Source organism: Propithecus coquereli, unplaced genomic scaffold (assembly GCF_000956105.1).
Source record: "Propithecus coquereli isolate 6110/MARCELLA unplaced genomic scaffold, Pcoq_1.0 Scaffold164, whole genome shotgun sequence".
NCBI lineage: Eukaryota > Metazoa > Chordata > Mammalia > Primates > Indriidae > Propithecus > Propithecus coquereli.
The window spans coordinates 4247766-4262079 of NW_012140969.1; the positions used below are offsets into that span (position 1 = coordinate 4247766).

Sequence of the window (14314 nt, forward strand, 5' to 3'; positions counted from 1 at the left end):
GGGCTGGGCAGGTGAGGGGGCAGCCCCCAGAGACCTCCCCCAGGTAGCCCTAACACCTGCATCCCCCACAGCAATACCAAGATGCCATCCGAGCCCACAAGGCTGGCCGAGCCGTGGATGTGGCTGAGCTGCCTGTGCCCCCAGGTAAGGCTCCACTCCCGCTCCTGCCCTTCCTGCCTCTGGACCTTTGCAGATGCTGTTCCTTCTGATGGCACAGGCTCAGGGAGCTGGCTGCTACACACACAGGAGTTTTGCAAGCTTGTTAAAACAGTTGGTAGCTTGACATTGGTCATAATAGAAGCATTGACACCATGGGAATTGGCAAACACTGAAAATCAGGGGATGTTTTTGAGAGCCTATTACCAGCCCACCTCTGTCTTTTTCTTTGTTCAACTCACTCCTCCCCAGTCTTCAGGTATCAGCTCTGCAGACACTTGCTTAGCTTCCCATCAGCCCCCAGTGGATCAGAGCCCTCCTCTGCGTTCTCAGAGCTGCTTGTGCAGCCTTTGTGAGAGCAATTGTCTCTCTGCATCTTGGTCCTCCAGGACCCCTCCAGGCCCAGTGCCCAGTGCACCACCTCACACAGGACGCCACAGTCCTTGTCAAGGCCTGGGATCAGGCGAGAGAAGCCAAGAGGCATGAGGGAGGTTGGGAATGGCCTGGTGTCTACACAGGACCAGCAGCAGCTCCCAAGTAGATTTAAAGGCCCAAGATGGCTGGGTGTGGTGGCGCACACCTGTAATCCCAGCACTTTGGGAGGCTGAGGCAGGAGGATCGCTTGAGCCCAGGAGTTTGAGGTTGCTGTGAGCTAGGATGACGCCACGGCACTCTAGCCCGGGAAACACAGTGAGACTCTGTTTCAAAAAAAAAAAAAACAAAGTTAATGAGTTAACAATATATATATCCGAGGTGTCTTTAAGCAGAAACACATGTAACGTATTGATCAGTTGGTGAAAATGTTGTGATTGGAAGCTCATAGGAACTTAAGCCTGAATTTCCTCTAGGAACCATGGTCCTGCGGATTCACTAATTCAGTTTTCAAGGCCACTTTATAGAACATGGGTACCGCAAATAATGAGACTAATACGACTGACAAGATACTGGCCATACACTGTACTAAGAGCTTCATTTACCTTTCATTCCCCCAACCTACCTGTAAGGCAGAAACTGTTGTTACCCCCATCTAAGAGATGGAGAAATTAAGGCCCAGAGAGGGAAAGTGACTTGCTCAAGGTCCCACAGTGAGAAAGCTGCAGAGCTGAGGTTCGAACTCAGGTGGCCCAGCCCTGGAACTGGGGCTGCGTGAAGAAGAGAGGTGGGGTCACCACGCAGGGAGGGCCCGAGGGTGTCCAGGATGGGGAGGTGGGGCGGCTCTTGGAACATCTGGGTCCAGCTGGGGCCTCCCCTTGCTGCCAGGTCCTCTGCCCATGGAGGCCATTGAGAAGATGGCCAGACTCTGCATGAGAGACCCGGACGAGGAAGAGGAGGAGGGGACGGATGAGGATGACGTGGAGACGGATGACGACCTGCTTGTAAGCACCCACGGTGGGGTGGGGGGTGCTCTTCATCCATCGCCCCCATCCACTGGGCCCTCACATCCCACTCCCGGCCATGTGTCCCTGCAGGCGGAGCTGAATGAGGTCCTTGGAGAAGAGCAGAAGGCGTCGGAGCCCCAGCCACCTGTGGCCCAGGTACAGCCCCAACAACCCTGCTCCTTTGAACCGCAACCCCATGGACAGCCTGGGCTTTGAGGCCCACCTTGCCCCTTTCAGCTGTGTGACATGATGCCTCTGACCCCAGTTTCCTCCGCTGGGAAACAGGGACCTGGATTTCTGCCCCACTAAGGCGGGAGAGCCTGGCCCAGGGGTGACCTATGGCTGACTGTTGGTGTGGGGAGGGGCTGGCGGCAGCAGCCCAAGTGGGGTCACCACCCAGACCATGCCCCTGGCCCCTCTTGCAGCCGAAGCCCTCAGCCCCCTCCCCGGGGGTGGAGGCCACCTTGCAGGAGAGGCTGGCGCTCTACCAGACAGCAATGGAAAGCGCCAGGCAAGCTGGAGACAGCGCCAAGATGCGGCGCTATGACCGGGGGCTTAAAGTGAGTAGGCAGAGGGCAGGGTGCTGGGACCCCACCATCCTGACCCCTCCTACACCAAGCTCCCAGCTTCTCCCAACCCCACCCTCATGCCTTGTCTCAGACGCTGGAAAACCTGCTGGCCTCCGTCCGGAAGGGCAACGCCATCGACGAAGAGGACATCCCGCCGCCCGTGGCCATAGGAAAGGGCCCAGCAGCCATGCCCAGCCACAGCCCTGCACCCACCCAGCCGGCCCCTTCAGTCCTGCCAGCCACAGAGTCCAGAGTCACCCTGGAGGGGCCTCCTGCCACCGCCCCAGCTTCATCCCCAACCTCAGCCAAGCCTCAGCTGCCGCCAGGTAGGCTGGGCAGGGCTAGGCTCATGCGGGGTACTGATGGGCTATTCAGGGGTAGGCCGCGCAGGTAGGGGTGCAGGCCTTGCACTGATTGTTAGATATTTTCAACATTTCCTGTCCGGGAGTCCTCATGTCCCCAGAGTACTTTCCAAGGGGAACACAGACAAACAGAGAGGTTTTTTTGTTGTCACAGTACTATATCTGAAATTTACCATTTCAGGCTGGGCACAGTGGCTCATGCCTGTAATCCCAGCACTTTGGGAGGCCCAGGCAGGAGGATCACTTGAGGCCAGGAGTTTGATACAAGCCTGGGCAACACAGCAAGACCCTGTTTCTACAAAAAACAAAATTTAAAAATTAGCTGGGCAATTTTTTAATTTAAAATAAAAAATTAAATTAAATTAATTAAATTAAAATGAAAAATTAGCTGCAAGGTGGTAGGTGCCTATAGTCTCAGCTACTTGGGAGGCTGAAGTGGGATGATGGCTTGAGCCCAGGAGTTTGAGGCTGCAGTGAGCTATGGTCACACCACTGCACTCCAGCCTAGGCAACACAACGAGACCCTTCCTCGAAAAAAAAAATTGATATATTTAGGTATGGCTAATAATAATTTTAATGATAATTCAACCCAGAAGAAAATTTTGTTTTGTGTGTTTGTTTTTTGTGGTTTCACACTATCGCCCAGGCTGGAGTACAGTGGCATGATCATAGCTCACTGCAGCCTCAAACTCCTGGGCTCAAGCCGTCCTCCTGCCTCAGCCTCCTAAGAAGCTGAGATTACAGACTTAGACGCTGTGCCTGGCTAATTTTTATGTTGCAGGCTCTGTAAGAAAATTTTTTAAACACTGAGAGCCTTACAATTAGAGGAAATAAAACCAATCCAATGTCAACCTTCAGACACCTTTTCAGAGAATTACACCTAAGTTTAAAGCAGTGAGTCCAGTTGACCATCTGAAAAAAGTACAATGCATGCTGTTTTCCAGGTGTTTCCAGATTTTGTAGCTACTGGGTGGGGTATTTATTATACTGTAAATTTTTTTAAACTAACAATTTACCACTGGGCACAGTGACTCACGCCTTAATCCTAGCACTCTGGGATTCTGAAGTGGGAGGATTGCTTGAGCCTAGGAGTTCAAGACCAGTCTGAGCAAGAGCAAGACCCCATCTCTACAAAAAATAGAAAAATTAGGAGGGCATGGTGGCACACACCTGTAGTCCCAGCTACTTGGGAGACTGAGGCAGGAGGATCGCTTGAGCCCAGGAATTGGAGGCTGCAGTGAGCTACGATGACACCACTGCACTCTACCCAGGGCAACAGGGCAAGAGTCTGTCTCAAAAAAAAAAAAAAAAAAAAAAAAATTTGCACTTATTGCTTTAAATTTAGAGACACTTCCCCCGAAAACATATTGAGCATGTTATTTGAAACTATAACTAACACACTGTTTAAAAAGCAGCAAGTCCTGGGTTTCCCAACTTTTGCAAACACATTGCATAAATGTATTTTGGTTATATAAATATACGATAGGGTAGGCAAAAAAGGCTTTCAAGGACACGGATATATCATGTTAGGATGAAATTCTGTGAGGAATATGGCTGGAAATAAGAGGAGAAGATTCCCAATTGCTAAAAGTGGGACCCAAAATATATTTTAAAAGTGTTGGTATGTACCCAAAAGAATTGAAAGCAGGAAATGAAACAGATATTTGCATATCCAGTTCACAGCAGCGTTATTCACAATGGCCAAAAGGTGGACACAACCAGTGTCCATCAACAGATGAGTAAATCAACAAACTGTGGTCTATCCATACAGTAGAATATTTTTTTTGTCTTATAAAGAAAGGGAATTCTGACAGTCGCCACACCATGGGTGACCCTTGAGGACATTATGCTTAATAAGATAAGCCAGTCACAAAAAAACAAATACTATATGATTCCACTTATATGAGGTTCCTGGAACAGTCAGATCTATAAAAAGTAGAATGGTGGGTGCCGGGGAATGGGGAGGGGGATGGGGAGTTAGCGTTTCATGGGGACAGAGTTTCAGTTTGGGAAGACGAGAAAGTTCTAGAGATGGATGGTGGTGATGGTTGCACCACAACGTGCATGTACTCAATGCCACTGAACTGCACACTTAAAGATGGTTAAAGTGGAACTTGGCCAGGTGCAGTGGCTCACGCCTGTAATCCCAGCACTTTGGGAGGCCAAGCTGGGAGGATTACTTGAAGCCAGGAGTTTAAGACCTGCCTGGGCAACATAGCAAGACCCCATCTCTAAAAAAAAAAAAAAGATGGCAAATTTGATGTGTATTTTACCACAATTTAAAAAAAAAGTAAGAAGTGACTGTTGGTACGTTGGTGAGTTTCAACTCACCAAAGTAGTTAAAAGACATTAATTCCATTTAAATGTGTGGTGTGACAGTTTTCCTTTTCAAGTTGTCAATATTTGCAAGACACTGGGAATAAAAACCTTGGCCACTTTTTAAACGCAAGATGAAAAATGACAGATGTCAAGTTAAAAGCGTGGAAGGGTGCATAAATAAAATTTTCCCTAATTCTCTTGGGGACAAAACAGCAGTGGCTCTAGAGCCTGCCAGGCCTGGGGAGGTGAGTCCTCACCCTGCCATCTGTAGGCTGTGTGACTTTGGGGAGGCAACATCCCCTCTCTGAGTCTCAGTTCTCACATCTGTAAAATGGCCCCAACCCTAGTCTTTGTTGCGAGATGGAAATAGAAATGGTTTGTGCGGTGAACTTGGCCCAGGCAACAGAGGCTCCCTGTGTGCTGTTCCCCCTTCCAGGTCCCTGCAGCCCTAGCCCCCTGGCCCAGCTGCAGAGCCGCCAGCACGAGTACAAGCTGGCTGCCCTCCACGCCAAGCAGCAGGGAGATATGACTGCTGCCGCCAGATACTTCCGCGTGGCCAAGGTGCGTCCAGACAGGCAGCCCTGGGGGCAGGGGGCGAGCAGGATGCTCCCAACATTGCTTGGTGGCAAAGTCCCTGGGCTACTGAGTCAAGCAGACCCAAGTTTCAATCCTAGCTTGGTCACTCCCTAGCTATAGTTCACTGTACCCCCTGGAGCCTCAGTTTCCCCCTCTGTGAAATGGGCGTAAGTATCGGAAGAGGATTGAGCACGATGATGCAAAAGAAGGGATAGAGCCCGGAGTTCTCCGTGGCGTGGCAGGGCATGGGGGCTCCTGTAGGGTCCTGGCCCCCAACTGCAACCTCCTACCCTGATCTCCTTCCTTCTCCCAGAGCTTTGATGCCATCTTGGAGGCCCTGAGCCGCGGGGAGCCCGTGGACCTGTCCCGCCTGCCCCCTCCACCTGGTGAGGACCCCGTCCTGCACACTCTCTGGGACGGTTTGAGGCATCCACTAAGTTCTCCCTGGTGCTGCCGCCCCCATTGGTCAGGCCCAGAGACCTCCTCGGGCTAGATCAGCCTGGGGTGGGTGTGGGTAAGCAAAGCCCCTCATTGGACTGGACCTCTCTGTCCCCAGACCAGCTGCCCCCAGACCCACCGTCACCAACACCACAGCCTCCGACTCCTGCCACAGCACCCGCCACACCAGGTAGACTCCCAGGACCCTCTGGGATGGGCAGGCTGGGGCCACATAGTCTCCCCTTCGCTTGACTCTTAACCCTGCCCCCTGTCCGGCCCAGAGGTCCCCCCAGCCCCAAGGACCCTGCTGGAGGCGCTGGAGCAGCGGATGGAACGCTACCACGTGGCCGCGGCCCAGGCCAAAAGCAAGGGGGACCAGCGGAAGGCTCGCATGCACGAGCGCATTGTTAAGGTGCGAGGGGGCTGGGCAGGTGAGGGGGCAGCCCCCAGAGACCTCCCCCAGGTAGCCCTAACACCTGCATCCCCCACAGCAATACCAAGATGCCATCCGAGCCCACAAGGCTGGCCGAGCCGTGGATGTGGCTGAGCTGCCTGTGCCCCCAGGTAAGGCTCCACTCCCGCTCCTGCCCTTCCTGCCTCTGGACCTTTGCAGATGCTGTTCCTTCTGATGGCACAGGCTCAGGGAGCTGGCTGCTACACACACAGGAGTTTTGCAAGCTTGTTAAAACAGTTGGTAGCTTGACATTGGTCATAATAGAAGCATTGACACCATGGGAATTGGCAAACACTGAAAATCAGGGGATGTTTTTGAGAGCCTATTACCAGCCCACCTCTGTCTTTTTCTTTGTTCAACTCACTCCTCCCCAGTCTTCAGGTATCAGCTCTGCAGACACTTGCTTAGCTTCCCATCAGCCCCCAGTGGATCAGAGCCCTCCTCTGCGTTCTCAGAGCTCCTTGTGCAGCCTTTGTGAGAGCAATTGTCTCTCTGCATCTTGGTCCTCCAGGACCCCTCCAGGCCCAGTGCCCAGTGCACCACCTCACACAGGACGCCACAGTCCTTGTCAAGGCCTGGGATCAGGCGAGAGAAGCCAAGAGGCATGAGGGAGGTTGGGAATGGCCTGGTGTCTACACAGGACCAGCAGCAGCTCCCAAGTAGATTTAAAGGCCCAAGATGGCTGGGTGTGGTGGCGCACACCTGTAATCCCAGCACTTTGGGAGGCTGGGGCAGGAGGATCACTTGAGCCCAGGAGTCTGAGGTTGCTGTGAGTTATGATGACACCGCTGCACTCTACCCAGGGCAATAGAATGAGACTGTCTCAATTAAAAAATTAAAAAATAAAAGCCACTCCGGAGGTGGGGGAGGAAATGCACGTCTGCCTTGATGGCATGGGTGCTCTCCCTCCTGACCGGGCCCCGACTGGCCGCCCAGGCTTTCCCCCCATCCAGGGCCTGGAGGCCACCGAGCCCACCCAGCAGAGCCTGGTGGGTGTCCTGGAGACCGCCATGAAGCTGGCCAACCAGGACGAAGGCCCAGAGGATGAAGAGGATGAGGTGCCTAAGAAGGTATGAGAGACCGAGGCCTTGCCCTGAGGCAGGGGACAGCAGCCAAGTAAAGTTCTGGGGATCCATTAAGGTGCCATTGTGGTCAGTGTTGGGCCCTGACCCTTGGGGAGTGCACTCATCGCAGGTGCTAGGAAATCTCTGATGTCCTCTCTGTTCCGCCAGCAGCAGAACAGCCCTGCGGCCCCCACGGTCCAGCCCAAGGCCCCATCCTCAAGGGCTCCACAGTCAGGACCAGCCCCTGCAGCCAAAGCAGCCCCCAAAGGCACATCCACCAGAGGTAGGTGCCCCCTCTGCACCCTGGCTACCTGTTTCCTGGCCGTGGGCTGGGCAGCACCCACAGAGGCCCCTCTATCCACAGCCCAGCAGCAGCTGGCCTTCTTGGAGGGCCGCAAGAAGCAGCTCCTACAGGCCGCGCTGCGAGCCAAGCAGAAAAACGACGTGGAGGGCGCCAAGATGTACCTGCGCCAAGCCAAGGGGCTGGAGCCCATGCTGGAGGCCTCGCGCAATGGGCTGCCCGTGGACATCACCAAGGTGAATCTCCCAGCCCTCTGCAGGAACTGCCCAGGCACCTGCCGGTCAGGCTCCGGCTCCTTAGCAGCCACGTGACCTGGAATGTATTAGTCCGGGGCCAGGCTAAGATGCTGTAACAAATAGGCCCCCCTAAGCCTGAAATAAGACAGACATTTAACCTATCTTGCATGTAACACTCAAGACTGTCTGGGCTCTGCAACTGGAGGTCCTTTAGGGCCCAGGTTCTTTCCCTTATTGCTCTGCCACACCCTAGGAGGTCGTCCTTGTCCACATCATGTAAGTGGATCTTATCCAGCCCCTTGAGAAGGGATGAGAGAAAGAAAGGCAGAGCTAGTGGTTTCCTTTAAAGGAAGTGACATCACTTACTTGTCTCTCATTGGCCAGAACAAAGTCACATGGCCACACCTAGCTGCAAGGGAGTCTGGGACATGTAGTCTCTTGCTGGGCCACCATGAGTCCCACCAGAATTCCATTACTAGGGAAGGAGAAGGGATCAGATTTGGGGAGACAGTAACATTCTGCCACTTTGGGCAGGACTATTTCACTTCTCTCTGAGCATCATTTTCCTCCTTGGGGAATTGGGAGCAGTAGTCCCCACCTCCAACAAAAACAGCCGGGAGAGGTTGGACAAGGTGGCTCATGCCTGTAAGCCCAGCGCTTTGGGAGGCCAAGGCAGGAGGATCACTTGAGGCCAGGAGTTCGAGGCTGCAGTTAGCTATGATTGCACCACTGCACTCCAGCCTAGGCGAGAGAGTGAGACCCTGTTGCTTCAAAACAATAATAATAACAACAAAACAGCCACGATATCTCATGCCATGGAGCAGCATCCACAATAGGAAATATTTATGGAGCACATACCCAGTGTCCAGCCCTGTGCTGAGCAGTGGGGACATAGCCTTGAACAGAACATAAAAATCCCCACCCTGAGAGCAGACATTCTAGTCGGGTGACCACGGGAACACACAAATAAATACAGCCCCTTCTCGTGGCCCACAGGCCCTGCACGATCTGCTCATCACTTCCTCATCATAGTGTGACCTCAGGGCCTTTGCACATGCCGTTCCTGCTGCCTGAACACTTTCCCCCAATACCTGATTGGCTCACTTGCTCCCCTTGTTAGGTCTCTGCTCAGACGTCACCGTCTCTGGGAGGACTCCCCTGACCTCCTATCTCAAATCCCTCCCTTTAACCTGGAACTTTCTGCTCCTCCTCCCAACTCTGATTTTCCTCTCGCCGTTATCACCTTCTACTCTAGCACGTGATTTACTGATTTCTTCTGAATGTCACCCATTTCCCCCAAGAGCATGTCAGCCCCACGACGGCAGGCGTTTTGGTCATTCTTGTACACTGCTGTGTCCCCAGCCCCAGAACAGAGTCCGGAGCATAGTAGGGGCTCCATACATGATTTCTTGGATGACTGAGGGATGATCTTGAGACAGTGGACAGTGGAAGGACCAAGAGGAAAGAGTAGGGCACAGGACAGAGGCCGTGGTCAGGGAAGGCCTCCCCAAGAAGAGGTGACATTTCCGCAGAGTCCCTGGTGGGCCCTGCCCATAAGCCTCGTCCTCCCCAGGTGCCGCCTGCCCCCATCAACAAGGACGACTTTGCCCTGGTCCAGCGGCCTGGCCCCGGCCTGTCTCAGGAGGCCGTCCGGCGCTACGGCGACCTCACTAAGCTGATAAGGCAGCAGCATGAGGTGAGTGGGCCCTCGACCCAGGGCAGCCAGCTGTGCCCCCGGGGTCACGACCCTCACTCCCCTCCCCTCACTGCCCCTTCTGTTCCCCCAGATGTGCCTGAACCACTCTAACCAATTCACCCACCTGGGCAACATCGCTGAAACCAGCAAGTAAGTGCCCCACCCCTGCCAGCCATCTGCACCCCCAGCCCACCCCTGTGGCCGGGGACCTGAGCAGAGACCCCTCACTGGCAGGTTCGAGAAGCTGGCGGAGGACTGTAAGCGAAGCATGGACACCCTGAAACAAGCCTTCGCCCGGGGTCTCCCCACACCTGCCGCCCGCTTTGAGCAGAGGACCTTCAGTGTCATCAAGTAAGGCTCCGATGGCCCGCTGGCCCAGACACCCCTTTGGGGAGGGGTTCGTGCTCCCCAGAAGCCAGCGCAGGTCTTGCCTCCGGAGCAAAGTTTGGGTGGGTGGTGGGAGAACAGAATGTGCAAAGGCCCTGGGGCAGGCATGAGGTGCGAGTGAAGGATGGTGAAGGTGGCAGTAACAGTGACACGTTTGGAAACACTTTTGGGGATGAGGGAGCCTAGAGACATGTTACAGTTTTGGTGGTTGTTGGTCTTGCTCCTATTAAGTTTTTCTACGCCCTGAGGAGTGGAGATCACCTTCTCCACTGTCTAGATGAGGTTAGGTGCAGCCGCCCCTGGGTAACCCGCGCCCTTGCCCCAGCTCCCCCACGTCCGCACAGCCCGGCTCCCTCTCACCGCACCTCCGCCCACTGTCCCTACTCTGCTCAGCTCCTGCTACACAAAACCCCTTTCTGTCCTTCATACGTACCAAGTATGTCCCCACCCAGCACATAGCAACTCCTTCTGGACATTCAGAGTCACCTACAATGTCACCTCCCCTTTGAGAGGCCCTCCCTGGCCACCCCATCTAAAGCAGCCCCTCTGAGCATGTTGTGTTCTCTCCCCTGTTTGAATTCTCTGCAAAGTTGCTCTGTTTTTCTCCCTTCGCGTATCTGTGGTCATCGGCCGGCTCAGCTAGACTGAGCGCAGGGACCTGGGCTGTCTCATTTACTCCTACATCCACAGTGGCAAGACTGGTACATAGTAGGTGCTCAAGAAGTGTCGTTAAATGAAAGGAAGTTCCCTCAGCAGCAAGGACACTATCTGGTGCTTAGTAGCACTTAAGAACTAGAAAGTGAAGTGGTGGTCCCCCAGCAGCTAGGGTACTGCCTGGCACATAGTAGGTGCTCAAGAAATATTGTCAGATGAAGGGAAAATCCCCCAACGGCAAGGCCACTGGCTGTCACACAGTAGGTACTCAAGAAATACTGAGCAAAGGGATGGTCCTGCAGCTGCTAGGGTACTGGCCAGCACACAGTAGGTGCTCAAGAAATATTGTTCAACGAAGGGAAGGTCCCCCAGCAGTGAGGCCAGTGGCTGGCGCATAGTAGGTACCAAATGAATATGTGCAGATTAAAGAAAGGACCCAATGGCAGACCTTTACAGAGAACTCTAGTCTGTCTGATTATAAAACTCGGGCCCAGGAGCAGGGACATCCCCAAAGACCAGGGTGGGGTCTGTGCCCTGCCCCAACTGAGGGAAGAGAAGGCAGGCGGGCAGTGGGGCTGAAGTGCCTCTGTTTCCCTGCCCACCCGCCTGCACGGAAGGATCTTCCCTGACCTCAGCAGCAACGACATGCTCCTATTCATCGTGAAGGGCATCAACTTGCCCACGCCCCCAGGTGAGGGGGCTGCAGGCTGGGGTCAGGGTCACGGGGACCACTCTCTGCCCAGCTCTGACCCTCTCTTGCCCACAGGGCTGTCCCCTGGCGACCTGGATGTTTTTGTTCGGTTCGACTTCCCCTATCCCAATGTGGTACGTGGGGAGCTGGGGAGGAGAGGACTGGAGTACTGGTGGGCGAGGAGGTGAGTCAGACAGAAGGGGTTCAAGGCCAGGCCCCGGGCCCCTGAGAGTTCCTGCCTCCCCTCTGCTCACAGGAAGAAGCTCAGAAAGACAAGACCAGCGTGATCAAGAACACAGACTCCCCTGGTGAGCCCCCACCCCGGAGGAGAAGGAACAGGCGACCATGGTCTGATCCCACCCAACTTCCTCTCCCGTCTCCCTCCTTCCCCCCATAGAGTTCAAGGAGCAGTTCAAACTCTGCATCAACCGCAGCCACCGCGGCTTCCGACGGGCCATCCAGACCAAAGGCATCAAGTTCGAAGTGGTCCACAAGGGGTGAGCCGGGGCCACAGGTGCTGGGTGGGCTCCAGGAAGGGGAGCTGTCCTGGACCAGCCATCCTGTCCCCTCGCCACACACCCATACACACAGGGGGCTGTTCAAGACCGACCGGGTGCTGGGGACAGCACAGCTGAAGCTGGACGCCCTGGAGACGGCGTGCGAGGTCCGCGAGATCCTTGAGGTGAGGGGGGACATTCATCCGCACGTGCCGGCGTGGCCATGCCTCGCGTTAGTGTTGTTCAAATGCTGCCTCGAGTCCCCAAGGGCCCCTCTGCTGACTCAGCCCCTCCCTCAGGGTCCCAGACAGCCCTACAGCCCAGCGCTAAGTACTCCCGCACCCTGCTCCGTTAGGGTCAGGTGCTGTCCCAGCCATACCTGTGGGCTCATACTTTGGAAATCACCCTGGGTCTCCCTGTCCCTGTCCCTGTCCCTGGGCCTACAGCCACCTCCTGCTTCCCACCTGCAGCGTCTTCTCACCCCCACCCAGGTCCTGGACGGTCGCCGGCCCACAGGGGGGCGGCTGGAGGTGATGGTCCGGATTCGGGAACCGCTGACAGCTCAGCAGTTGGAGACGACGACAGAGAGGTGGCTAGTCATCGACCCCGTGCCAGCAGCTGTGCCCACAGTGAGACCCCTGCCCACCAGCAGCCCCAGTGGGGGAGGTTTGGTTCAGGGGGCCCAGGACTCACAGGACTTACTCTCTCCTCTGAAGCAGGTTGCTGGGCCCAAAGGGAAGGCCCCCCCTGTGCCTGCCCCTGCAAGGGAGCCAGGGAACAGGTAGGTGGCTGGGCCAGGCCATGCTGGAGGGAACCCCCTCTTACCCTCTCAGCCCCTCCTGGACAGTTTCCCACCAGGCACAAATGTCCCTCTCCTGCTTCAAAACCTTTCCTGGCACCTCTTCTCCTGGAGGATCCAGTTTAAACTCCTTGGATTGATCTGTAAGACCTTTTGTGATCTGACCATTGCCAATATATCCAGCTTTCTCTCTCCCCACTCTCTCCCTCCTGTGGGTCATGGCTGTGCATAGTTGTCACTAGCCTCTGGGCTTCTGTGTTCCAGTGCCCTGAGTGTCCCACCCCGACCTTTGCTTCCTGCTCCTCTGACCAACTCTAACTCCTCCTTTGGGTCCCAACTTGACTCTCACCTCCTCCAGGAAACCCTCCCTGACCACTAGGCATCAGAGTTGCCCGGGTGTGTAGCCATCGTCCACACTAGGCTGTGGGCTCCGCAACACCGCTTGTCTGGCGCTGCAGCCCCATGCCCAGCATGTCGAATGAACAGGGTTGGGCAGGGAGAGTCCCTGAAGCCCCTCATCCCTCCCCTACCCCTTAGATCAGCCCGGAACCTGCACAGCCTCAGCGTGCTGGCCTTCGACCAGGAGCGTCTGGAGCGGAAGGTGAATGCCCGCCCCGCTGCGCTCGGTGGGGCAGGACAGGGGCGTCTGCAGGCCCAGGCAGGGCCCTGACAGCCTCCTCTGTGTCCTCTAGATCCTGGCCCTCAGGCAGGCACGGCGGCCAGTGCCCCCAGAAGTGGCCCAGCAGTACCAGGACATCGTGCAACGCAGCCAGTGGCAGAGGGCACAGCTGGAACAGGGAGGCGCGGGCATCCGGCGGGGTAGGGGCTTGGACATGGGCGTCTGGTGAGGGAGGGGCTTGGGGACAGGCACGGTGGGGGAGGGGGAGGGCCCCGAGTCCCTCCCCAACCGACGGGATGCCCACACTTTCCTGCTCCCACCCTGACCCCGCCTCTGCCCCCTCAGAGTACGCAGCCCAGCTGGAGCGGCAGCTGCAGTTCTACACGGAGGCCGCGCGGCGCCTGGGCAATGATGGCAGCAGGGTGAGCCAGGCACGGGCTGGGTGGGCACCAGGTGACCACAGGGTGGGGCCGGCAGGGATCTCCCACTGACTGTCCGTCCCCCCAGGAGGCTGCCAAGGAGGCGCTGTACAGGCGGAATCTGGTGGAGAGTGAGGTGAGGGGCTCAGAAGGCGGGGGTGGGGTCGCTGTGGTCGTGGCCCTCCCTGACCCCAGTGGCCTGTCCCCCAGCTGCAGCGGCTCCGCAGGTGAGCGGCCGACGGGGCGGGCGGCCCCTGGAGGAGCCGGTAGCAGACCCACAGCCCAGGGAAGGGCTGACACAGCCACCCGCCGGACACGTAGACAATCAGTGGACAATCGGTTCTGGACTCGTCCCCTCAGGGCCCCCAGCCCAGCCAGAGCCTCCCTGGCTGGGGGCGTCAGGACAATGCCGGCCAGCCCCTCACCCAGGCCTGGCTGGGGGCCCAGAGAGTCCTGTTTGCACAGTCCAGGGATGTGTGGCCTCTGGCCTGCCCCAGAGAGGGGAGGGCGGCTGGGACAAGCCCCAAGGGCCCCTGCGAGCACTTTACTTCCTGTCCCTCCCCAGCCTTAACCCTGAACCCTCCTATACCCCAAAGAAGCGCTGAGGCCGGCAGGGGGTCGCCCTGGCCCAGCTGGGCCCCCAGGGCCAACACTCAGAATAAACAGCCAGGGCCACACCCTGCTCAGCTCTGTCTTGT

General features: G+C 56.2%; 1 protein-coding gene across 4 annotated transcripts in view; it reads left to right on the forward strand.

The window, feature by feature from the left end:
- Positions 1-14294, forward strand: part of CC2D1A (coiled-coil and C2 domain containing 1A) — a 17308-nt gene extending 3014 nt beyond the window's left edge. Inside the window, exons 3-29 of one of the 4 annotated variants that reach the window (XM_012641476.1) lie at positions 1417-1532; positions 1626-1691; positions 1961-2095; positions 2196-2430; positions 5222-5346; positions 5675-5747; positions 5918-5989; positions 6081-6211; positions 6291-6363; positions 7190-7323; positions 7486-7600; positions 7682-7854; positions 9428-9550; positions 9642-9700; positions 9785-9901; positions 11209-11282; positions 11358-11416; positions 11539-11590; positions 11680-11779; positions 11874-11964; positions 12271-12408; positions 12496-12560; positions 13116-13179; positions 13271-13397; positions 13543-13619; positions 13705-13752; positions 13827-14294. In XM_012641476.1, coding sequence (XP_012496930.1) covers positions 1417-1532; positions 1626-1691; positions 1961-2095; positions 2196-2430; positions 5222-5346; positions 5675-5747; positions 5918-5989; positions 6081-6211; positions 6291-6363; positions 7190-7323; positions 7486-7600; positions 7682-7854; positions 9428-9550; positions 9642-9700; positions 9785-9901; positions 11209-11282; positions 11358-11416; positions 11539-11590; positions 11680-11779; positions 11874-11964; positions 12271-12408; positions 12496-12560; positions 13116-13179; positions 13271-13397; positions 13543-13619; positions 13705-13752; positions 13827-13847 — 2663 coding nt within the window. In that variant the 3' untranslated portion in view covers positions 13848-14294. The remainder of the gene's footprint in view (positions 1-1416; positions 1533-1625; positions 1692-1960; positions 2096-2195; positions 2431-5221; positions 5347-5674; positions 5748-5917; positions 5990-6080; positions 6212-6290; positions 6364-7189; positions 7324-7485; positions 7601-7681; positions 7855-9427; positions 9551-9641; positions 9701-9784; positions 9902-11208; positions 11283-11357; positions 11417-11538; positions 11591-11679; positions 11780-11873; positions 11965-12270; positions 12409-12495; positions 12561-13115; positions 13180-13270; positions 13398-13542; positions 13620-13704; positions 13753-13826) is intronic. The other 3 variants (XM_012641477.1, XM_012641478.1, XM_012641479.1) reach the window with 3 other exon arrangements.
- Positions 14295-14314: the final 20 nt, after the last annotated feature.